Here is a 24,686-nt window from a genome sequence, read left to right as displayed (position 1 = left end):
TCATCCAAAAAAAAAAAAAAATGACTTGCATAAAGTGGTTCACAGGATAGACACGTTGGCTATCCGTTTTCAAATGGGAACAATTTTCACTTGGGAGTATAACAAAACCACAAATGCAAAAAAACAGAAGACCTATGGTTTGCTGTAATTGCCAATTTTGCAAACGCTCTCCCAGTTCATTACTAAAAAAATTTTAAGTTATTTTATATAAACCAAGAGTATTACTGCCACTAAAGGGCAACCCCCTTAGCAGTTTATTTTGATGGGAGGTTAAATTATTAGTGTAAATTCTGTCCAACTTGGATGGCCATGACTGGCCAAGCGTTCCAAGCACTGGTCAGTATTGAGATATGATGAAATATTACTAAAAAGATTGTAATTTAATCTGCAACCAAGACATTGCTCTCCGCAACACAGTTTAAACAGATTTCTCCCTTACGTGGGGGGAGAGGGGGTATAGGAGGGTGGAGGAATACCATGGGACTTTTTGTCCAGGCACCAGGGTTGAGGTCGGCAAGTTGATCTAAATCCACCTTTAGAGTCATATTGTGTAGAAACTAAATGCGGATAACGTTTTATTTTTTTTATATAAAGGATAGAGCTTGATACCATTACCACTTATGGGGCCCAGTTTATAACGTGACCATCTTACAGAAGGTGTGTTATAAAACAAGTGGTTATGTCTATCAGCATACCCTTACACCAAGAATTAAGGATCATTCGTTCAAGTTTCCTTAATCAATGACTAGAGTCCAGAGGTATCGAAGCTTCTTGATATGCTTTGATCAAAGGCAAAACCTGACGGTTTTCACTTTAAATGTTCTAAGAAGCATCCTCTACAATGTTGATTATACTACATTTGCTTTGTTCTTTGAGAGGAGTGGGTCCAAAATGTGATTTTTCTTTTAATTAAGCGCCATTATTAGCTGACTGAAGTTGCTCGCAGGTCAGCAGCAAAGCAGTTGGAATTTACGTAAAGTGTTAAATTTTCCATTTTTAAATGCAAAACAGCAGCAGAAGTGTTAGATGGGTGAGCATAAAACTGGTCAGCAAGGTGACCCGATTTCTTTGTGTGTGGTTGCAATCTCCTGATATCTGTAGTAAATCTGGTGAAGGTTTCTGGGATCTTGATAAAATGAGAATTGTTTTTTTTTTTTGTTTTTTTTAGACTCTGGCTAGTTTTTGCCACTGTATACATCAGCAATACCATTAATAAAAGCTACTGTGCAAAGAGTCGCCAAAATAAACATTTCGCAGCTCCCAGAAACCTTAATTTAGCCAACATTTCAAAGGATTGCAAGTTCTATAGAAGCAAAGAAACACATTCAATAGTTAAAAGGTGTAGTTAGAATGGGAATAGAATACTTCTCCCAATGTTACAATGAAAACCGTATTACTAGACTGCTGGTCTGACAAGTGTTGCAAAAGGATTTCTCATGCATCAATGGCTCCAACCCAAACTGTGTGTCATTTACTAATCCACAAGTTATTTACCACTAGCTTTTTCAGTGCACTAAACCAGTACAACGGGTAGGGGGATCTGTGGCGTGTGTAGAGTAATGACAATGGAGGATCCGCAAATTGAGCAGAGTGAACCAGTTCCGATAGAAGTTAATTAAAACCCCATAGAAGGGGTCATGTGACATTTTACATTTTGGCTACAATGTGAACTTTTTTTGTACATGTTTACTTGAAATGTAGTTGTCATTTTAAGTGTGTTCCGTTCTACTACTGGATCATCATGTTTCTAGAAGATCACTAGAACTGTCAAATGTAGCAAAAAGTCAGTTCTCATCAGCTCCTCTGGATAATGGGGGCAACATTGGTTTGTTTGCTGTACCTCTTGTAGCTTTATATCAGGGTGTTGACATTAGGACATGTACAGGGGCCAGTTTTCCTTTAAAAAGGTATTCGAGGGTCGGTATCACAGAGCATCACAATGGTGTATACATTACAGGTCCAGTATGTTCAAGACCGGCAACATTAAAAGGGCACTATAGTCACCAGAACAACTACAGCTTATTGCATTTGTTCTGGTGAGTAGAATCATTACCTTCAGGCTTTTTGCTGTAAACACGGTCTTTTCAGAGAAAATGCAGTGTTTACATTACAGCCTAGAGATACCTCCACTAGCCATTCCTCACATGGCTACTAGAGGTGCATTCTGGGGCAGTGTTACATAATGCGCAGCACTGACATTCAGTTTCTCTACCCTCTGCATGGAAATACTGAATGTTCTTCAGAGATACATTGAATTAATATATCTATGAGGAGATGCTGATTGGCCAGGGCTGTGTTTGACTTGTGTTGGCTCTGCCACTGACCTGCCTCCTTGACAGTCTCAGCCAATCCAATGTTTTCCTATGGTAAATGATTCTGATTGGCTCAGATCACCACTTTAAAATGATGTAAGCCAATGAGGCAGATCAGGGACAGAGCCAGCAGCATACTATACTATTTTTGGGGATCAGAGGGGCTAAATGGTGGTTTTAAACCAGGAATACATGTTTGTGTTCCTGGCCCCATAGTGTTCCTTTAAATAAAATATCGGTGGTGCTCAATTTACATGAACATGGGTATGGGCGAGAGCAAAGTAATAATTTTTCTTCCTATTTGACATTTAAAATGTGATGGTCCTCAAATCTATTTTTTTAACCTTTAAAAACCCACTATAGTCTACTGCCTCGCAACCCTATTAAAACAGATCATAGTCTCCCATAATGTTCAAATACTACACATATTCCCATATGTTCTACAGTGACCAATACTTTTGTTTCCAAGTTAGCGCAAGCTTATGTTGTAATGCATAGCATGCAACGTCCCATTAAACATATTTCAGATACAAGCATAAAATATGTTGGACTCAAATTTTATGACACATTAGAATATGTACAGTTTGCTACATAATGAAAAGAACTCTGTTGGAAGGAGCCATTGTTTTCAGAGCTATGTATACAGCTTTTCCGTATCAGTTACGTTAGTGCACAGTGAGGTTTTATATAAATAAAGCAGAAATAAATATGGAATATAATACAAAGCAGAGTTTACATTTGCTTAAACACTGGCTATTTTTGTAAATCGAGTTTGATCAACATTTAGTTGAATCTTGGAATCCAGCAGGGCAGTAGCCAAACAAAAGGAACCATTAAAGTTATGGCTTATGTCCATGACATTGGGCAGAATGCCTCTGACAGCCAATAACTTTAGTTTATAAACTAATCATTTGTGCACTTTGTCCTATTCATAATTTGATTGGAATAAAGTTTGGCCAGTGGTCTAAACAAATGTAAAAAGAAAATATTACAAATAAGCAGTTAAAGTGAATCCGGAAGTGAGCAAATAAAGTGATTTAAGGTGTGAGGGTAGGACGTGAGTTTTATTAAGCGAGTGGAGAGGGTATGGACTTAAGGAAAAACAGAGAAAGAAAAAAAATAAAATTTACATTGAAGTCATGTCATTGAGAGCGTGATCCAGTTCTTCACTGATTGCTTTGTACTTCAGTTTCTGAGCGTATAGCTCATCTGCTCAGAACGAAGGCAGGAGCAAGAACAGGCAAATGCAAAACAAAATAAAAATAAAAAGGAGAAGGTGGCAGGGGTTAACGAATAGGATGGAAAATAAAAAGGACAGAAAAAGGGAACAGCAAAAAGAGCATAGGGGGTATGGAAAGGAAGAGGAGAGAAGACAATTGGACAGTGGTGGGATAACAAAAAAAAAAAAAAAGCAGGAGATGCGGCATGTGTTGTTGGGAAGAAGCCCATCCAATGCAAAGCGGCAGACAGTGATTGAGAAGCAGCAGCGTAGAACCCAGCCGAAGAACAAATGGTGCGATCAAATAAAGAAAAAAAAAAAAAAAGGAGAAGAAAGAAGACAGATTAGGAAGAGGCAAAGACAGAAATCACATTGGTAAAGTAAAGAGAATAGTAAGGTCGTGAATTATAAAAGCTTGTGCCCCACACCATAAAGGAAAAAATAAATAAAAAAAAGTCTTACAGCAGGTGAACCAACCAGTATTTTCCATACCATGCCCAAACTGTCGTTCTCAACTATACAGGCCCAAATAACGCACAAGTATCCACATATTTACGTTCACCTGCTATCACTCCAACAAATCAAACTGCAGTGGTTCTCCTAATTAGTTTACGTACAGCACAAAAATAAATAATCTGGATTTACGAGTGGACTCTATATAGAGAGGGATAAGACTGAATAAATCATTAGAGGATACAATGTATATTGCCATATGGAAGAATTTGGGGAAATACCATTAAGTAATTATCAACCTGATAAATAAATACAGGACTACCAATAATTTTAGAGGATCCCTTCAGAGGAAACAAGAACCAAACAAACATTCTTGTTTTCCAGTATTCCGGGCGATATTCAAACATTCTAACCCCAAGGGACCGAAAGGACGTACCTTCTAAGTCATCAATGGTCTTTTCCAACTTGGCTACTGATCTTTCTGCAAATTCAGCACGTGTCTCAGCCTGGAGAAGGACAGAAGACAACATGAGTGCGTGGTCAACAAGATAACCTACCGGTGCACGGCCATTGGCCAGTTGAACGCACTTACCTCTTTCAGTTTGTCTGTGAGCACCTTGATTTCCTCTTCATATTTGTCCTCTTTCTGGGAGTACTGTAGGATTAAGAAGAAAAAAAATTGTATTCAGGTAAATTAGAGTTTGGGTCCATTAAGATGTTGCAGTTCCCCTGGTATCTCTGTGGAAAGGCTACAATATGCCCAATTATGGCAAACAAATAAAATTACCACTAAACATCTCTTTAATGCTTCTTGTACCATCCTTCATTAAAATGGGGGTCTTTAAGAATGCCAATAATAAAGGATGCTGTATTTAAACTTCCCACAGAACAAATTAGATACGTGGCTTCTGTAACGTGTGGCCCCACTAATAAAGCTAGTAGCGGTAACGGTTTGCAGTATAATGCTCAATGGGTTAACAATTACAGATCTAACATTTAGCAGCACACTAGGGAGCAAATCACGAAGACAGACACCACAGGGATTTAACTGAAGCAGCAAAATATATTTAGAAGATAAACAAGTAAGCAAGAAATGGGAGTGTATATAACCCATCACCTTATAGAATAGGCTTTTAAAAAATAAAATAAAAAAAAGTGCAAATTGTAGAGAATTGTAGAGATCTGGTAGTAAGCATCGCATTCCTTGAGGTTTTTTTTTTTTATCCCATTGTTTGTGTACTGCATGTTATTGTCCAGATATTTAAAATATCGCAATTACTAAAAATGTATTCAACACTCTGGTTGCATCATTAGGAATCACAGCCCAGGTGATGGGCATTGGCCATTTTGTTTCTAAATAAGGCTAGATTGAAGATAGAGTTGAGGAGTTTTAGGATTTAATGCAGCAAAAAGGGGGATATGATCGGACTTTAAAAATAAACGTCTTACAAATTTTTAAAGACATTTAAAAAAAAAAAAAAAATTCTAAATATAATAACAAACCCAAAAAAAAAAAAACACACAACACATTTTCCCCTATTACAAGGGACAAGAGTGAAAGACAATTTAATTACCTAATTAAGTCAAAATAATAATAAAAAAAGTTTACAAATATCAACTAGGGGCTTGCCATGTAATGCTGATCACAAATGGGTTCCAGACAAGGGACAAAGAATAAGCCTGGTAATGTCAGATTTGTGTGTGTAAGTGTCTTTATACCAAACTAGAGCAGCATGGCTCAGTACGCAGTTTGCCATCCTACCTTCTCTGCCTGGGCCTCCAGGGATTTCAAGTTGTTGGTAACAGTTTTCAACTCTTCCTCAAGTTCAGCACATTTGCTATTTGGACGGGGTGAGGAAAAAGGCAGGGGTGGCAGGAGCAAGAAGAAACCAGGAAAAAAAAAATAGATTGAAAGAGGAGAGAAAAGAATGAAAATCCAATCCATATAGAGAGAAAAACCCAACTGATCCAAAAAGAAAAAAGGCCAGGTTACACTTAAACACTCTGTGCTGATTTTACAAAATATTATTTTTTTAAATATACAGCGAGGCACGCAGATCAGCACGGCACTCGAGTGTGATTCAGAAATTGGTTTAATACATTTTACCTCTAAAATTATAGTAGCCCAATTTTTGCAACCATGAAAGTTTTTTTTTTTTACATTTAAAAGTTTATGCTTGGTGTACAGTTAGCTAGACTATTAAAAATGTTTTAATAGCACTCAGTCTTCTGCTGTAATCCTGCCTTTTCTCCTCTTGGCTCAGTTTTATACACAAAAAAAGAAAACCCAAGAACAATCACAAGAAGCTTGTTGAAGTTAAAGTAGCAGAGAGTAAGCACATATTAAGCGAGGTTCTGATGCCCTGTTGCTGGGAAATGAGGAGGGCACAATCTAGCACCAGTACCTTCTCGTCTGAGGCTATTAGCGTTTTCACAGTTTGGTCCGTTATTCTCAGCTGATCATCCAGCTGCCGGCAACGACTATTAATGAGCATATGAAATAAAGGCGGAACGAACAAGCCATTCGCATTATATGGAGCATGCAAAGAAAAAAACCACATTGTTACAGGTGATCAGGAAAACGTTTCTTAGAGTTTAAAGTAAGTTAGAATGCTTTTATATCTGTGGGTAGCACAGGATTTGAGTTATCAGTTGTGATGTACAGCCCTGCAGTTTAAGAAGAGGGTCAGGACTAGGCTAATCAATTGCCAGTTCCAAATTCCTACAATATCACTTAAAGAACCAACAACTCTCATACACTTGTTTGTAGCTAAATCTTATCACCACTAACGGTAGCTGCATATCAACTAACAATGGTATGGCTTCCAGGATAGGCCTTTCTAGATTTCTAGACGAAGCAGAAGTATCCACTAAACCAAGTGTCTGAGTTTGTGTGTCACATTTTTTAACACAATCCCAGGAACATTCTAGAGAACAGGTCTTAAAAATAAATACTAATCATATAGGGCAAAATAGTGTTCTTGGTGTGGCCTAATGCACAACTGATAACACCAACTCTTAAGGGTCTTCAAGCCATAGTAGTTACATGCAGAAGTAGTTTGGCAAAAATCAATGGATGCCACTGCAATGGAAGCATATGAAAAATGCTGTCCAAGAATATTAATTGTGTGTTTTTGCAGCAAGTGGATAAACCATGCATCAAGGTCACTAAGCCCATGAAGAACCAGTAACCCATACCTTTCTGATAGCTCAGCACGTTCCTCTGCACGTTCCAGGTCACCCTCAATGATCACCAGCTTACGGGCAACCTATTGCAACAGAATGGACAATAAGTCTTCAAGTCTGGCCAAAGCATTCTACTGTACGAACCACTTAATCTTTGACCAACTGAGATTTTATAAGCCTACTTAGTACATAGTTCTGCTTAGTTTGACCTCCTCACCTCTTCATATTTGCGGTCAGCCTCCTCAGCAATGTGCTTGGCTTCCTTCAGTTGGATTTCTTGCAACTCCATCTTCTCTTCATCCTTCAGGGCTCTGTTTTCAATGACTTTCATACCTCTGAAATAAATGAAAATAGGTAATGATGTAGCTTTCAATGCCAATAGTACCAATATTTGTATTACCTCCACTTAGTAATCTCAACAGCAGCCTGTAGCACTATAAGTGCAGTGATCCACAAAATACATGATTCTAAGCCAGACAGAAGACTGACTGGTTGAACACAGGAGTTGGAGAACCCAAGTTTGCCTTACTTCTTCACCACTCCTACATGGCTACAGTAAGGCTAAAATACTAATGATATACAGGTCACCTAGATCACCTGTAAGAGAAGTCCCATCTACTCACCTCTCACTCTCATCTGCAGCCTTCTCAGCCTCCTCCAGTTTCTGAAGGGCTGTTGCCAGACGTTCCTGAGCACGATCCAACTCCTCCTCTACTAGCTGGATACGCCTGTTCAATGAGGCTACATCTGCTTCAGCCTATGAGAGGAAAAGCCACAGGTGAGCAAGTGTCCAAGCATCCACTAGCACTAGCAGAAAACAGGAAGGCTCCAGGAGATGGACATTGGACAGTTTGGTGGAAATAAGTGGCAAAGTAACAGGATATTTTACCTGAAGCACGGACAATGGATTTAGAGTAGACGATGGGATGTTATATGGCATCATAAGCCAGTGTTCCTTCATGTTACTACTGGAAATATTATGGGGTGGGGGCATTATTTCTTCCAAGTACAGCAGTCACCAAGTACAGCAGTCACAAATCAGAGTTCCAATGTAACGTTTATATAATGCTGAAAATGCTCTATGCTCAAGATAATGTATATAAAAAAATATTCCAGTTAATTTTAGATTTGTGTATTCTATTAGAACCTTAATTACCAGAGAATATCCACCTCTTTCTCCAATACCAGTTAAGGTCGTGGAGCAAGAGATAGCTACATAAAGACATTTGATCTCTGCTAAAAGCATATCTGTAGGGCTAGCTTTTCAGTCAAAAGATTAACAAAGAAATATGACTTTAGGAAAAACAAGGAATAGAATGTTAGTTTATATTTTAACTAGTCACTCACATCATAGCTCCAAGGGCTTCTAAACCCAAACCAGAAATGGATGGGGGTCAGCAGCTAGTGATTGAGTAATCAACCCTATACCCAATTATGTGATAACCCCACCAATAAAGCCATAACACGTTCAGTGTTTCAGCATGAGGTACCAGTTTAACAGAGTTATTTAAAAAAGGTTTCATAGAAGGAAGGATATGGTCAATTGTAAACTGGGTGGGGGGGCAAGTATTTTTAATCAGTTATCACCTTTTAGGTTTACATATTCAGTGTGATCACAGAACAGGGACAGATGTTAGAGAAAGTTTGCAGATGTGTAAATCGGATGTGGTTACACACCTCTTGCAGTACAAAAACTCATCACTTCCGTTTTTAAGGCAGGGTCTGCAATATAATTTAACTGAACATCCACTTAAATTCTGAAACCAACAAGTGTAACTGTAGTACACAGGCAATAATTAAATTTAATAAACATCAAAACTGATAAATATATTATATATTTCAAATAGAAGAGATCATCTGCATATGAATGTGACCACATGTCAGTTGATCTTGCAAGCTATTAAATCTGCTTTTGAATATATATTTGGCAAGCAAGAGGCGCCTGTTCTAGACAGAACAGAGGATTCTGGGAAGTTGCAAGCACACCCTGTGCAATCACTGAACCAAGCCTCTATCAATGGCCACAGGGAACTAGATTAAGTGTTTGCAGGGCAGATGAGAATCCACCCTGTACAACTATTTGTGCTCAATTAACCTCTCCTACTCAGTCTATTGCACTGACCCCAGTGTATGTAAAAGGTGTAATGTATCTCGACTGAACAGAACTGTCATTGTTTGTGTGTATACACTGATGTTCGTCTGTAGACTGCACAAACAGAACATACTCCTATCTGACGGAAGAAGGGGAAAAACAAAAACACCCAAATAGCTCACGAAACGTCACCTGCAAGTAGAGCAGGAAGTTTTAAGAGTCCTGACCTTTTCGTTCTATGACAGCACAGAATGTAAGGTAGAGATTGTAACTGTACTGCTCCAAATCCAGTTCTTTAGATCAACATGTGCTTTTTTTTTTTTTTTTTTTTACCTAAAAAGCAGCCAAACAAGAGAGAGTTTGGCCATACTGTGGCTTTTAAATCGTTTTATGGTTAGCCCAGGAAGAACATTAAACTCTGCGTGCCCTTAATGTAAAGGACCTTTCACCCTGCAGGCCCATCCCATTCAAGTCTGCTCTACCGGTTTAACAGACTAGGCTTAGATGTGAGAGGTGACAGGGGTTCCGGGAACAGTTAATGTATCTGTCACTTATTGTGCGTGAAAGTAAAAAAAAAAAAAAAAACTACATTCTTATTGCAGTGAACTGCTCCCATGAGACCGAGCAAGCACAGCTGATGGTGTAGATATTTCCCAAATGCTGCAGCACCCAAGGGTGCTCAACTCTGGCAGAAAAGTGCTACTTGACCTCCGCATTTCATCCGGATATTGAAATCTTACCAAATCTGCTATTAATGGTTTTGACGCTTTAACAAGATGTCAAATATAATTATATTAAATAATATTTTAAAAATATCTTAGAAAGCTTGGATATATAAAAAAAAAAAAAAAAAAATCTATAATAATAATAAAAAAAAAAACAACGTTTTAATACTAGTAAGGCCGGTCAGAACAAAAAAAAAAAACCAAAAAAAAACACATACATATAATCTCTATCGATCATACGTCTTAGAGTAAGTTGGCAAACTATTTGCATGCCTGTCATATTTTGGAGTTTATTGAGCAACATTGCCCAATTGAGATTAATCATTAGCTTCCTCTTAGGGAAGAAAAAAAAAATAAAATAAAAAAATGTATAATGTATGTGTGTGTGTATACACACACACACACACACACACACACACACACTAGAGTGTGCAGTTTAGCTGTAGAAAGCTGGTAAGTGTCTCACAAGTAACAAACGTACACATACAGTGTCTTGGATACTCTATCAGAGTCACAATCTAGCTGTGCAGCATCACTGGTGAGGAATTTGGCTAGGTGAGGGGCACGGCTCCATGAACTGAAATGCTATGGCAAATGTTAATGTGACCGTTTCCTGTTGTGTCACTGGAGTATTTGCAGCCTCTGGAGGAAAGGACACATCTATATAGCTGCTATTTGACAGGGCAGGACTTGAAGCCTTATAAGGCAAGGAAATTCTAAGTTCCTCAGACAACTCCCTGCCTGCATCATACATCTACACACTGCTCTCATTGCCGGGCTGTTTCTGGGCTCCATACACCCCTCAACATCCAGGCTCCAAGTCCTAGAAAGGGCATACAATATATTCCATGTGTATATTACATCTGATCATGTTAGAACCACATATACACAAGCAAACCATGCACCAAAATTTATATATATATTTTTCTACAAACGGATGCTGCTGGGTTAGAGATTTTGGGTGTAGAAGCGCATAGTGAAAGCAAAAAAATAAAAGAACGAGAACACAGAACGCCATTTCTGACAGGCCTTTCTAAGACCTTGTACAATCAGCCCCAATTCACAGGTTCTACAATACATAAACTGATACAATTCTGAATCATACTTAAATGGACACCTCCGTCACCAATACTAATAGATTTTGATCTCGTTCTAATGAATTGTGTTTACAAAACACATACCCAAGTCTGCACCTGGCAGAATATCTGTGCCAGTTACCATAACGGGAAAGCAAGTCCCCCAAAGTCAGTTTCATTACTGTAGAAGATAAAATTAAAATGTAAGAAAAAATAAAAATAAAAAACACAACGACACACCTGTGTACTGATAGCACCCGCTTTTAAAGTTTATTCCTTTGATAAGAGGAAAAAAAAAAAAAAAGAGAATAACCCAGAGCAAAATAAAGTTCCAAGAAGCAGCCATCTTGTATTTGCTTTATGACAAAGCACTGCTTATCAAACATTATAAGGGAATAAAATATGATATCCCAGTTTACACACTGCTTTAAAAGCAGTATCGTTAAACAAAAGTCACCTTGTAGTTTGCATGAAAGAAAATCAAAATGGCTGCACCCTTGCCTCTATGCCAAAGAGGTCACAAAACAAAAAACATAGATTTACCTTCCACATCTGTCTTTAAAGGAAAATGTGTATAACCATATTGTACTTCACCTCAACCCCCTGTACAACATAACATATTTAAAAAACTAATTTAATTTAAAAAAACAAAAAGGCCTGAAACGGTTAACTCCTCCCAAACCAGATGAACCCTTTTGCATGCTTGGAATTCGACTACACATTCACAGCCCACACCCCTCCCTTCAATGCCTGGATACAAGCTACCCTGAATGGGGCAAATACACACACAAGTAAAACAATCTAGATTAGAAAGCATGCTTCTGGGTAAATCAGCAACAAATGTTACATACATTTCAATTCAAAAAACTATTTTTTAAATTCTATCCCCCACCCTTTTCTTTTCCTTTCCCATTTAAATCCAAAAAGCAATTGCAAGAGACAGTCACCCCAACTTCTCACTGAAGAGCTGAAGTCACGCTCCCTGGTTTCCCCCGTTCTTCACCAGCCATAGCCCCGAAGAGCGCCCTCATGCCAACCCACCTGGTGACCAAGTCTCCTAGCGGTCAAGACTTGGCGGTGATTCAACATCGTGTGTGCCACAAGAGCACTCGACTGAAGAAGGCTAAAGGGGAGAGCTATTGGGGATATAAGACATGTGGGGGTTATTTGCCTCACTTCTTATGTTTTGGGGTATAGTGTGATGGCGCCCTGATGTCTGGGGGATAATTAGCTTAGTGGGTACTGAACTAGTTATCTCCCAGGATGGAATTTACATTGTTCAAGCCATGGATCCTCTGTTAGGTTGGGTGTATAAAAAAAATAAATAAAGTGTGCCTTGTTCCCAATAAACCACTTCTCATTCACCCTACACCAAGTCTTGGCTAGTGTTTGAGTGAGACAGCCAAAATCACTCCAAGTATCCAGCATTAAAAGGGAGGGACCCTTGGCAAAGACATTAAAGCTGAATGCTGAGGTCCGTCACACTTTGTTTTAGGGAACAGTATGTACATAAAATAGTATGTTGTACATTACGTACGGGAGATAATAGGTAATCGCCTCTTGGCTTAAAACTAAGGTTGGTACACTTTAGTTAATGGTTTGTCAGAACCCTACTAAACAAAACATAAAGTGAAACAGGACTCTGCAAAACCACAGCCAATTCCAGCTCACATTGGGTGTTTCAATAAAAGTATGAATTGCCATTTATTCGGTGTTTGGAGAATAGAAACTCCTTTGAATTGTTGCACATTGAATTCAGTTTGATCATTTATTGAGCACAGTATGTTAGGTAGCGAATACACCCTGAACTGAACTCAAGTTGGATGCTACCATAAAAGCCATGTCTTCCTAGTTTACGTTTTCATTTCTGCTACCTAGGCCCCAAAATTCGATATACAACTTGAATTCCCTAAATTCACATTTAGTGAAACTGGTCTACCCATGTATCTGTTAAAAACTGCCAGTTTTACTGCACTTAAGACAGAATCACAAAAAAAAAAAAACGAATTTCTTTAGTCTAATCACTATGCTCCTAAACATATTTTAATAGAAGCTAAAATACAAATCTCTATGGACACACAGAAATAAATCTGAATTGACGGGGTGAGAGGTCAGAATCACAGGTCACACTCCGCCCCACATTCACCTACATTCTGTACAGTTCAGCAACAATTATCCTACTCTCCAATCCGGCTTAGCCATAAACCTTCTAGGTACAGAAAGTTTATAGATTTGGTAAATGAAAAAAGCTACAGTACATAAGCAGATTGTGAGAAAGTAATTGGGGAATGAATATGTGACAAGCCCACACCGAGCTTCCAGACCAGGAGTGACCAAAAAGGTAAATGGTCAGCTGAGGGACTGCAACTCCCAATATGAAATGCCAGCTTGGCATCTTGGCTTCTAGCCACTCCTACAATGCCAACACCCTTTAAGAGTCTGCTTATATAGGGTTTTTTGTTTTTTTAAACTTGTCCCCACTAAAACTACCACCATCAGCCCTAAGAGGACCAAACTACTGACCCAGAACCAGCTGGGAGGCTCATGTTGCACACCCCCTGCGGCTCTTGTGTAACTGTGTCTGATACCAGCTAGTTGAGGGAGCAAACAGTTCCAAGGATGGCACAATACTGCCATATCCTGTGTGGGCCACGGGGGGTGCAGAGCCAGGGGGTGAAATTAAGAAAACATAATCCATAAGGTTATCCAAGTGGGGGAGGGAGAGTGGTTTGGATGAGGACCTGGCCAGAGCAGAAGAGGACTGTGGGTAATTAATAAGAAGCTGGGGAGGGGGTTAATAGAGGCAGAAAGCCCAGCTCTACTCTTACTGTTTCTCTGAGTTTCCTCTCCACGTCCCGCTCCCTCTGCAGCCTCTCTGCCCTCTCCTCTGCAGCATCAGCCTGGTCCTGCAGGCACTTAATCTTCCTCCTCACGGCCTCCAGAGAAGTCATCCCGGCCATTACTCACAGACTGTTACTTCCTCCTGCTTGTTACAATGTATCACTCTCACTCTGATCTTCTACAAACCCTGAGAGATCAGGGCTTCCCCCTTCCTATCTCTCTCTTACTGCTTTCACCGTGACTTGCTCAGCTCACATACAGGAAGTCTCCTCCTTACATAGGCCCCCTCCCCTCCAATTAACCCTGTAATCCTGTAATTAGAGGACAGCCACAGGGCTCGAAGCTGCACAGCACTGACTGCCTGCTCTCACACTACATGCATCACACGGTATGGCTGGGGCAGGGGGAAGGCCACCTAAACCCTCTCTAAGACCTGGCCACACCTTAAACATATGACAATGTGGCTTGGGCTTACTTAACCAGGTACATTGTAACATTACAGCCACCTGGTGGCAGTTTGAGAGATTGAGTTAACCATTTTCTTTACTAGTATATAAACAAGTATCACTACAATTTTATTTTATTTTATTTGCTGTGTGTATTACATATTTTTGCTGTGTGTATTATATATATATATATATATACTACACACAGCAAAAATCCTGTCGTCAATTTAAAATATATACATTTGAAATAGAGTTATAGTGATACTCTCAAAACAGAGTCGTTATTTAATTAATATTTAGTTTATAAAGTGGCAATATTCCATTATTTTTTTTTATATTATTCCATTATTAGCAATTTTATGCCATGGGATTGGTTTAATACTCTGAAGGTTTTAAACAATAAATAATGTTTAGTTAAGGTTAAAATATTAAAGTCCTCACACACAGTGTTAGATTTGTAGGGACCTAAATCAATAAACGTATACTCCAAAGCATTCCAGTATGTCAATCATGTTATTTTGGAATATATTGTTTGTTTTGTGTACTTATTGTACAGCACTGTTGAATATGCTGGCCCTATATAAATAATTGTAATTGACAAAACACAGGTAAGTTGTGGTAAATATTAAAAGTCAACAAATGGCTATTTGTTAAATGAAATAATTCTGCATTAATCAGCAAATTGCAACCACTCTAAATGAAGCGAGTGCCAATGGTCAATGCGATATTCTACGATTGCACGTTACAGATATGGAATGGTTAAAGGAACACTATAGTGACAGGAATACAAACGTATTCTTGTCGCAAAAACTGTGAAAACACCGTTTAGACCACCGGCCACCTGTAAGCAATGTAAAAGGTTATTTTACTTACCTTTATTCCAGCGCTGTGTGGGTCCTTTATGGCTGGCTCTGCCCTTACTCCGCCTCCTGGCTGAGATCATCAAAAGTTCCCGTAGAAAAGCATTCAGAGGCTATAATGTCAGGTTGAGCCAATCAGCATTTCCTCATACAGATGCATTGAATAAATGACCCAGGAAGCACCTCTAGTGGCCATCTAAGTGATGGCCACGAGAGGTGTTACAAGGCAGCACTGTTAACACAAAGGCAGTGTTTACAATACAATGCCTGCAGGGGCAAGTTATACACACCAGAACAACTACATTAAGTTGTATTTGTTCTGGTGACTGTAGTGTCCCTTTAAATAGGTCTGAAAGTTGATGATCCAAAAAAACTGGAACCTTAACTCTGGAAGACATGCCATAGCTTCACATCCAGGACACTGTAAATTACAACATCATCGCCAAGACTTCAGGTTTCTCGTTACAGTATGTTTAGCGTGTCTTTCAAATAAACTGACTGTAGTGTTCAAATACACCAATAGTACCCAGTCAATATTATGTTAAACAGCTGTAAGGCTATTGAATTTGTTATTGCTAGCTATATGTATGTTTGAAATGTCACGCTAATCTAAAACGTAAACTTTGCAATTTGTCTTTGCAAAAGTATGCTAGAGCCTTTGAAATGTGAACGTTGTATATATTTACCATTCTTTGGTCTGTAAACTAAAAAAGATTTGTATGTTTGACAAATGTTTGATACATTTATAAACATGTGCAGTAGAATCTAAATACTGGCAGGATTATTCACTCAAGTTAAAATTCCAACTGTATTCAAAGTGAATTTAAATTTTAAGGTGAAAATAACCAAACTGGAAAACATCATTGGTTTGGAAATTTTTTCCTAATTTGTCTATTTTTGGCCTACATTTTAAATTCACTTTAAATTCCTGGCAATCCTCATTTTGGTGAAGAACCCTGTAATTGTTGAGAATTGTTGAGAATTGCTTATGAATTCAAAGAGAATTTGACATTTCAGGGCAAAACGGACAAACTTGAAAACTTCTTCAAGTCAGCTATGTTTCTAGTTGAGTTTCTATCTTGGACTAAAATGTGAAATTCACTTTGATTTCTTGATAAATCACACTTGAATAATCCTAAAAAAAAAATGTTTTACAAATGGGTAATTTAATTTACTTGGATTATCCATTTAAACATAATAATAATCCATTAATTTACCATCTCCTTTTTTTTTTTTTTTTTTTTTATAAACAATAATATTTATTTAAGTGTGAAAAGTTAGAAATTAATTCAAAATGATTTAAAAAATGTAGGCCAGAACAGTCAAACTGTGTCCGGATGAGTTTTTTTTTTTAATTTTTATTTTTTTACTAATTTAGATAATTTCTGTGCATTTCTTTACATTTCCAAAAATTCATACTTTTTGTTAATTACTAATTATAAAGCAACACAAAACCAACAACATGCATTTCCTTTAAACAGCCAATTCTAATATCAATGCTTAGTGCCACTTTAAATAATAACGGATTACAAAGTGTTTGTGGTGTGTCTTTTTTCCTATAGAGGGAGCTAGTCACTGCTCAATTAATGTACTGTAACTAGGGATTTGAAGGGGGAGAGAATATTGGCATGAATTAAAATAATATCTGTTGATTCCAAGGTTTAAATATCTATATTTTCTAACTTTCCCTAATTAATTACACTTGTGCAGGCATGTCCTTGTTTGAGGATAGTTGAGAAAACCTTTGTGAACGGATGATTGATGTATCGATTTGAAGCAAAGTATATAATCGGGTTTAATTGTAGTACTTGTGAGTATATGTGTGACCGGGCACTGTACTAAAGAGATAAGTGGTCTGGCTTATAAAGGGCTTGACAACCCAGCCATTTTGACCAAAGAGCACACATGCCCAGGTTGGACTTGCCTCTTGATGCCAAGTTTCGAGAGGCAGACGTACAGCACCAGATGGTTTGGAATGGAAGCAAGTAAATGCTAGATCCTGAAATAGTAGCAAGTCAGCTACATACTGTAATTCCATCTGATTGTCTGATACTTAACCTATTCACAAGCAAATTAGGTTTCCCTACTTTATCTGCTTGTGAACAGGTTAAGCAGAAAATTAGACGGCATAATCTATTTCACTCAATAGCTATCTGAACTATAATATATTAGGCTTTATTAACTAAATGGTGAACTGTGGGGAATTGACGACAGGATTGCAATATCTGGGTTAAAATAGCTGAGTTAGTAAGAACTGTGGGGAATTGACAACAGGATTGCAATATTTGGGTAAAACAGCAGTTAGAATGTTGTTGTTTTTCTTCCCAGAGAATTGGGCCCATAATCTTGCAATCTGATTGTCATTTCACCATGGTACACAGCTTAAATGCTATTATTTGAAAAGTTAGTCAGGGCTTTATAAAATAGAAACTGAACCGAAGAGAACTGAAATCCGAATGGCAAAATATTATTTGGAGAAATTCCTCACCTCTGCTGTTTTATATATTTTGTACATTCTGGCGATTTTTCTATAAATGGTGTCATTTAGACTTTTGTTTTCTACTGTTTGGAATTTAGTGACTAACCCTGACTATTCAAGCGAATGCTAGAAACAGTATAAAACGTACAAATCTAAGGTTAAGGCAGGATACAGTATAATTGTATATAATATTCAGTGATAATAGTTAAACATTATTCATCCTGTTCACTGTTCTTCTCAAATATTAGTATCATGATACCAGCAGGTAATAGTAATATATGCCTGATATACGGTTACACATGTAGATAATAAAAAAGAAAGAACAGTGATAGCCATTGTCAGGCAATTTACTTGCTGTGTACTACAACTCCCATCATGCTAATACAACTAATATGTATATGGAAAGGCCACCCCTACTTCAAGTAAAATGTGTATTCTTCATTACATGCATTATATTCCATGGTTGTTACATGCTATTATTATATTAGTAGTATATACTATATTCCAAAATAACTTTCTCTAATTATTATTATTATTATTTATATAGCACCATCAGATTCTGTAGTGCTGTACAATGCTAATCAAGCAGAGGTTGTCGACAGCATTTACATTTTAGGCCAAATTAGCCAAGCAGGGAATTTTTCCAGTTTGGTTCCAAGGCTCTCTATAATTTTTTAGTTTCTCTATAATTAATTGTCTAGTAACTAACCTGTAAGATTAAAACGCATTATACAGCGCATGTTATGAGTTACATTTGTGCTACAGTTGCGTCTTCCTTCACCAGCAAGAGACTGTATAGAATGCATCTGTCTCAGCCGAACTGTCTTTTTTTCCCCCCCTCAGTTCGATTATTTTGGTCTAAATTGTGCATGCTGGTTGCCCACTGAACACAACTCACTGTTTTGTGAAATATTATCTTAAGTGTTGTATGGTGACTGTATGTCATGTTGTGTGCTATGTGGATTGCTGGTCCTGGGTGTGCACACAGTATATGAATGAAAATTGAGTTTTAGCAAGGGAGCTCACACTCGTTCATTTGTTTGACAGCTGCAGTTATGTGAGTCTGTAAAAATAGTACATTGGGCATATTCTATATAAAGGACCATGTAGAAGTTGCAGTTTTCAGCTGTTGGTTCCAATCCAGTAACTGCCTGTGAGTCAGTGGAACATTACTGAGCAAACAAAATAAGTTTTAAATTCTATGTGAAAAGAGACTGATTTGAAATAAACTATCAGGGCTTGTTTGAGAAACAGTGGGTTAATGTAAGCATCCACAGAACAGGGTGGATCGGTTAGGCACTCAAAGACAATTTAAATAGCATTTAAGATTTCAGGCCGCAATATCCAAAGTGGAAACTAAAAGCCATGTTTTCACTTTAGTGTATAGCCCGGTCTGGTTTAGTCAAAAAATTAGCCAATGTATTTGGGATTATTTTTAAACTTTTATATATATATATATATATATATATATATATATATATATATATATATATTAAACTAGGTGGCCATACTAATATATATTTATATTAGTATGACCACCTTGTTAGTACACTAAATTATAGTAAATTTAAAACCGAATACAACTGCATTAAAAAAATGTTTTGCTTAAAGTTTGTAATACACTGCATATTTATAGATTTATAATTAATAATTACATATATATGAATAAATACATATTTTAGGGATATTTTACTGTATTGTTTAATTGTTTTAAATGTATACTATACTAAACAATTAACGTTCATCTAAATTTATACAATCCATAACACTCTAATGTTAATAAAAAACAATAAAGGGGATCACGAGAAAATGATTATATAATATTCTGTAAGCATATTACACTTAAATAAACAACGTACATGTTAAGTCAGTGCCAAATCCAATGCACTAATTATTACACATTTAACTTCCTAGTTATATTTGGCAAAGACTGAACTATGGCTATTGAATACCTTATTCAATCTATTGCCTAGTCTAGCCCTTGGCTTTACTATAATTAACCAATTCATTAAGACACGTCTTCACATGCTCTTGACATTAAGCAAACAGTGATAACTGTTCCCAGTTTAAACTTCCGAATGAAATCTACTTTCCCTGTCTGGGTTTTGCATGGGGAGCGATTTCTAAATAGGCAACATACTTTTCCTTATAAGGAATATCTGTCTGAATTCCATATGCAGCCTCTTTCATTCCTCAATACAAAATGTTTCCATTGTACCATACCTTCGAGCCCACACTCCTATACCACACTCACAATACGGATATTATTCAGAGTTCTTCTACTGACCTTGTTTAACATTGTACAGCTAATACATAACACATTTTTACATTTTTTTTTTGCCTATCTAAAGGTATTTCATCTGTTTAACATTTTCATCCATAACCGATAACAGTTTAGTTTTTTTTTTTTTTTAAGTTTCAGATGAAAGGAATTTAAACATAGCAATGTGTGTGCTGCGTGTGCGTGTCTGTCTGTCTAGCTACACACATTACATATCAGTCTATAGTTATATGTTCTATATATTTAGCTGATTGATCAATCTACTTATAGTAATCTATTATCATTTTTTTTTTTTTAAATAAACCCAAAACATTTTCTTATATAAATATGTACAATTTTCTTATTTGATTGGTAGTAGAAAGTTCAACATTAAGTTAATCTAAATCCTATAGTAGCCTTTAATTGTGCTCTCTATGCCTTGTGTTAAAGATAAAATTAGCCATAATAAGAGAGCTTGCAGGGATCTTTGTAGTTACGTGGATTGTATAAGGTCCAACCCATAACATAGTTGTTTAGTTTTTGACAAGGGCTGGACAGCTGAGACAGAATGTCTTGAGTGTATACCATATAAAGCGTGGAGTTATATATAACCCCAACGTGTTTCTATCTCTGAACTCTGCGGGAACAGCAAGTATCATTTTCCTCCTTGCTCTGCTATAAGGAATAAAGATTTCTCCTTGGCACAAGTGTCAGAGCCAGAGTGAAAGAGGTCATTGCAAAAATTAACCAGGTTTTGTCACTGACAAAGACTTATGTCTTTGTGATCTCATGAACTAATATTGGCGGATGTCAGCTCCCATCCTGGGTACATACCTTAAGGAGCTGATCAAAAAAAAAAAGGTGGGGGGGGGGGCTATGTACGTCCTATTACATCATTTAATAGTAACATTATTTCAGTGAATTAATCTTTAAACCATTTTATCACTGTCTTTATTCACTAAATGGGCAATTACGGAAACATATGTGAGAATTGCACATTTTAGGGGAAAATATAGGGTTATTCACTAAAGGGAAAATAGTCAGGAATTCAAAGTGAATTTTACATTTAAGGCAAAACTGGCTGAACTGAAGCATAACATCCAGTTCGACTGTTTTTGACTTAAAGTGGCTGTCACCCCAAACTTACATTTCTCCTATTCTTTCCTCTCTCATTATCTGCACTTTTTTTCTTTCTTAATTTTTGATCTATTTCTCTTTAAAACATAAGACAAAGTAAAGAGTACTTTGTCTTATTTATATTTCCTACGCTTGACAAATCTTGACAAAGGGTGGAGCTTAAGTCAAGCTCCAGTATCCCGACAAAGGAAGTGGAGCTTGCCTTATGTCTTAAGCTCCATCCTTTATCAAGATTGTCAAGCGTAGCAAATTGAAGAGAAATAGATGCAAAATTAAGAAACAAAAAGAACAGGTTCTGAAAGAGGAAGAAAAAGGGAAACAATAGAAGAAAGGCAAGTTTGAGGTGACAGAGCCACTGTAAATTTATTTTGAATTCCCAATAATTCTCACTTTAGTGAATAAGTTGCAAACGTTGAAATGGTAAACTCTCCAGTTTAGCGATTTTTGGCCTAAAATGTCCAATTCCACAGTTAATTCAATATGTTTGCCATGTGTATGTTGTTTATGTAAAATTATTTCAGAATATAATAAGACAGTATTATTTCCTCCATTCTTAGAACACTCACAAACCATTTTGCTATGTGCGTAATTTTAAAGAGAATTCAAAGTATTTGCTACATTATCAGTGGGTTTAATTTCCAAAGAGATTTACAGAAATAAAAAGTAAAAATGTTTATAATGGATTTTATCGCTAATGCGGTGTCTACACAGAATGCACGAGCTGTGGAAATTGTATTATAGTCAGGCCGTGCACTCTGAATAGGCCCTGAATAGTGTGGGGTTTTCACTAAAAGTGAAATGAGGGAAAATATAGGCCACAATTAAACAAGCTGAGAAAAGAACTCTTTTTTGCACTGTAGTTTATTACAGCCTTTGCAAAACTTGGTTTCGGTTCACCCAATTAACTGTTTAGTGTACAAACCCCACACACCTTTAGTTTCAAGTAAATGTTCCCCAAGAAAAACTATAGGAGACAACCCCACTCAACATTGTAGAATGAATGGATTCTTCCTCTACAAAAAATAATGTTTTTCTTTATTTTGAAGAAAGGACTGAACTTTCTTTTTTAAACGAAAATAAAAATCAATAATAGTTATCCTCTAAACTAGTCCAGTACAAGAAATGGAAAAAAAACCCTATTATGTATTCTTAACTGTTCACGTAGGCCTCAGGATTTACCCTTTAAGTGCCAGCGGTGTGCTTAATGCATTGAATGCACTCTTTGAACTGTCAGGGAGACAAGCAATTCAAAAGGAAATCCTTTGCTCCTTTGCTACCTGCCTCTATGACAGCAGAAAGGGTAAATCATAGTGGATGATGGGGGATGCTTTAATTTCTACTGCATTCCTCACCCTTTTGGAATTGTTACAGTATATAGTAGGGTGTGTATATAAATAAAATACCAGTTTAAAGCTACTATAACTTTTTGTCACCTTATGTTATGTTTATAAGCCATTTACACTATCTAGGTTTCAGGACACCATTTAAAATTGCCCTCTTTCCTCTCAAACACATCAAATTTTAGGAAAGATGTCCTCTTACAAAGGGCTGGTGAACATCTCCCATATCCCTGTGTGATACATGCAGTGCTCCATAGGAAGAATGTTTGCATTGAGCGGGTGCAGAGCCATAGTGTAATAATGGGGCGATGGGGCGGGCAGGGAGTCTAATGGCCTCAACTTACATCAGTGGCCTTCTTCTCTGCCAGTTCCAACTTCTCCTGGGCATCTTTCAGGGCTTCAGAGTATTTGTCCAGCTCATCTTCTGTACCTTTTAGTTTCTTCTGGAGTGCTACAAGTTCATCCTCCAGCTGAGGCAGGGTGGGATAGGTACCATGGGGGTGGTGGGGTAATGGGTGGATGGAGCATGGGGTGGTAATGCAAGGCGGCAGGCAACAGAGGTGTACAGAGACAGGACAGGACAGGAAGAGAGGGAGGGAGAGAGAGAGAGAGAGAAAAAAAAAGGAGACAAAAGTTAGATAGTTCTCACTGGTGTAGACTCATACCTTAGCCGCCTTCTCCTCAGCGGCTAGGAGACTTTCTTCAGCCTGATGGAGGTCATCCAAAATCTTATCTCTGGTATCCTCTGTAACCCGCAACTCCTTTTCCATTTGGGCAATCTCTTCCTCTAACTAAGAGGTTTCCAAATAGCCAAGAAGAAAAACAATATAGAATCTATATACATACGTACATATGTCTGTGTGCATTTTATTTATTACAACATAGAGCTTTTCACGTATGTGATTGATTGGGATTAATCTTTTATGCATTTATATTCTTGCAATGCATTTATATGATATAGATTATAGCAGTATAGATTGTAAGTGAGAATTAAAATTGAAGAAGAACCGTATATATATGCTGTCTTTATATGCGTGTGTATAGCTGTATGTATACTAGTGTACATAATTTATATACAGAAATATGAATTTGTGTGTGTATGTATGTATGTGTGTGCATATATATATATATATATATATATATATATATATACACACACACACACACACACAGTAATCACAGAATTTGACATACATGTCTGTAGCACATGACTCCGTACAGGCATTATAATGATGTATATGTAGCACTTTGAGGTACTCAGGCAGCGAAGCAGTTAACTTAGGTACAAACATTCTGGAATTTTTCCAATATCAGCAACTGACATAGGAGAAGAAAGGAATCCTGTGATTTCTCAGACCTGGCAGATGCCCATATACAGCAGTAAGAAAAGCCCAGCAATGAAATATGACTATCCCTCCTTCCACAGGTGGACACATTTTATTAAGTACATGCTGGCTGAATAGGACCTGGAGGTTTGTTTTTGTTTCCAGCTGTAACCTCTCTCTAAGTACAAGTTTAAAGAGCAATGTGTAACCCTCTCCAGAACTGAGTATAAAGTACTCAGTTTTTTATCACCAAAAAGAAACAGTTCTATTCTTGAGGGTTTAAAAGCTGGCCAGGGGTATATCCAAAGCCCTCCACTGGCAGTGATGTCAGCCAGATTCTATGGTAATATTTTTGGGGGTTTGTAAATCTTGTGAAAGCAAAAAAAAAAAGGGGGGGTGTATATTTTTCCCAATCAGACCTGTTTGCTTTTGTCCTCTGCTCCCTTCTTGTCGGCTTCAGCCTGTTCTGCTCTGTCCAAGGCATTCTCCTTGTCCAACTTGAGCATTTGCATCTTCTTCTTGATGGCGTCCATGGCTGCTGGTTTGGTTGGGGGTTACAGTGACCACAGAGAACGGGACAGAGGAGACAGGGTCTGAGAGAGGATGCAGAGAGGGGTCCAACTCCTTCTTAGTCTGAGCCCTGGGCTTGAGTGCAAACTCTCAGCTGTTCCAGCCTCACAAATATGTACCAGGGAAGGGCAAGGGGGGAGGCAGATAAATTCCTGAGGACACCCAATACTTTTTTGGGAACCTTGCCTTTCTCTCCCAGCGCTGGCTTTTTTTAAGGATGGCTCATTCTATTCGCTGCAGCAGACCATTTGACTGCATTTGACTATATAAGGGGTTAGATGGGCAGAGGCATAGATGGGGAGGTGTAGGGGGGGATACAGGAGGAGGAGGGGGGCAATGCAGAGAGAGTGTGTGTTCCTATTTCT

General features: G+C 37.6%; 1 protein-coding gene across 2 annotated transcripts in view; it reads right to left on the bottom strand.

The window, feature by feature from the left end:
- The window catches only part of TPM1 (tropomyosin 1), a 34,096-nt gene extending 9,669 nt beyond the window's left edge, over positions 1 to 24,427 (bottom strand). Inside the window, exons 1-9 of one of the 2 annotated variants that reach the window (XM_063449400.1) lie at positions 24,171 to 24,424; positions 22,771 to 22,896; positions 7,794 to 7,927; positions 7,388 to 7,505; positions 7,183 to 7,253; positions 5,747 to 5,822; positions 4,577 to 4,639; positions 4,421 to 4,490; positions 3,443 to 3,521 (exon numbers count right to left, since the gene is read on the bottom strand). In XM_063449400.1, the coding sequence (XP_063305470.1) occupies positions 3,443 to 3,521; positions 4,421 to 4,490; positions 4,577 to 4,639; positions 5,747 to 5,822; positions 7,183 to 7,253; positions 7,388 to 7,505; positions 7,794 to 7,927; positions 22,771 to 22,896; positions 24,171 to 24,284 (851 nt within the window). In that variant the 5' untranslated portion in view covers positions 24,285 to 24,424. Of the gene's footprint in view, positions 1 to 3,442; positions 3,522 to 4,420; positions 4,491 to 4,576; positions 4,640 to 5,746; positions 5,823 to 7,182; positions 7,254 to 7,387; positions 7,506 to 7,793; positions 7,928 to 22,770; positions 22,897 to 24,170 lie in introns of both variants that reach the window. The other variant, XM_063449399.1, reaches the window with a different exon arrangement.
- Between the last annotated feature and the right edge of the window lie 259 nt (positions 24,428 to 24,686).

The sequence above is a fragment of the Pelobates fuscus genome, chromosome 3, assembly GCF_036172605.1.
Source record: "Pelobates fuscus isolate aPelFus1 chromosome 3, aPelFus1.pri, whole genome shotgun sequence".
Taxonomy (NCBI): Eukaryota; Metazoa; Chordata; class Amphibia; order Anura; family Pelobatidae; genus Pelobates; species Pelobates fuscus.
The sequence above is the reverse complement of the archived record's forward strand: the minus strand, read 5'-3'. Positions and strand labels throughout refer to the sequence as shown.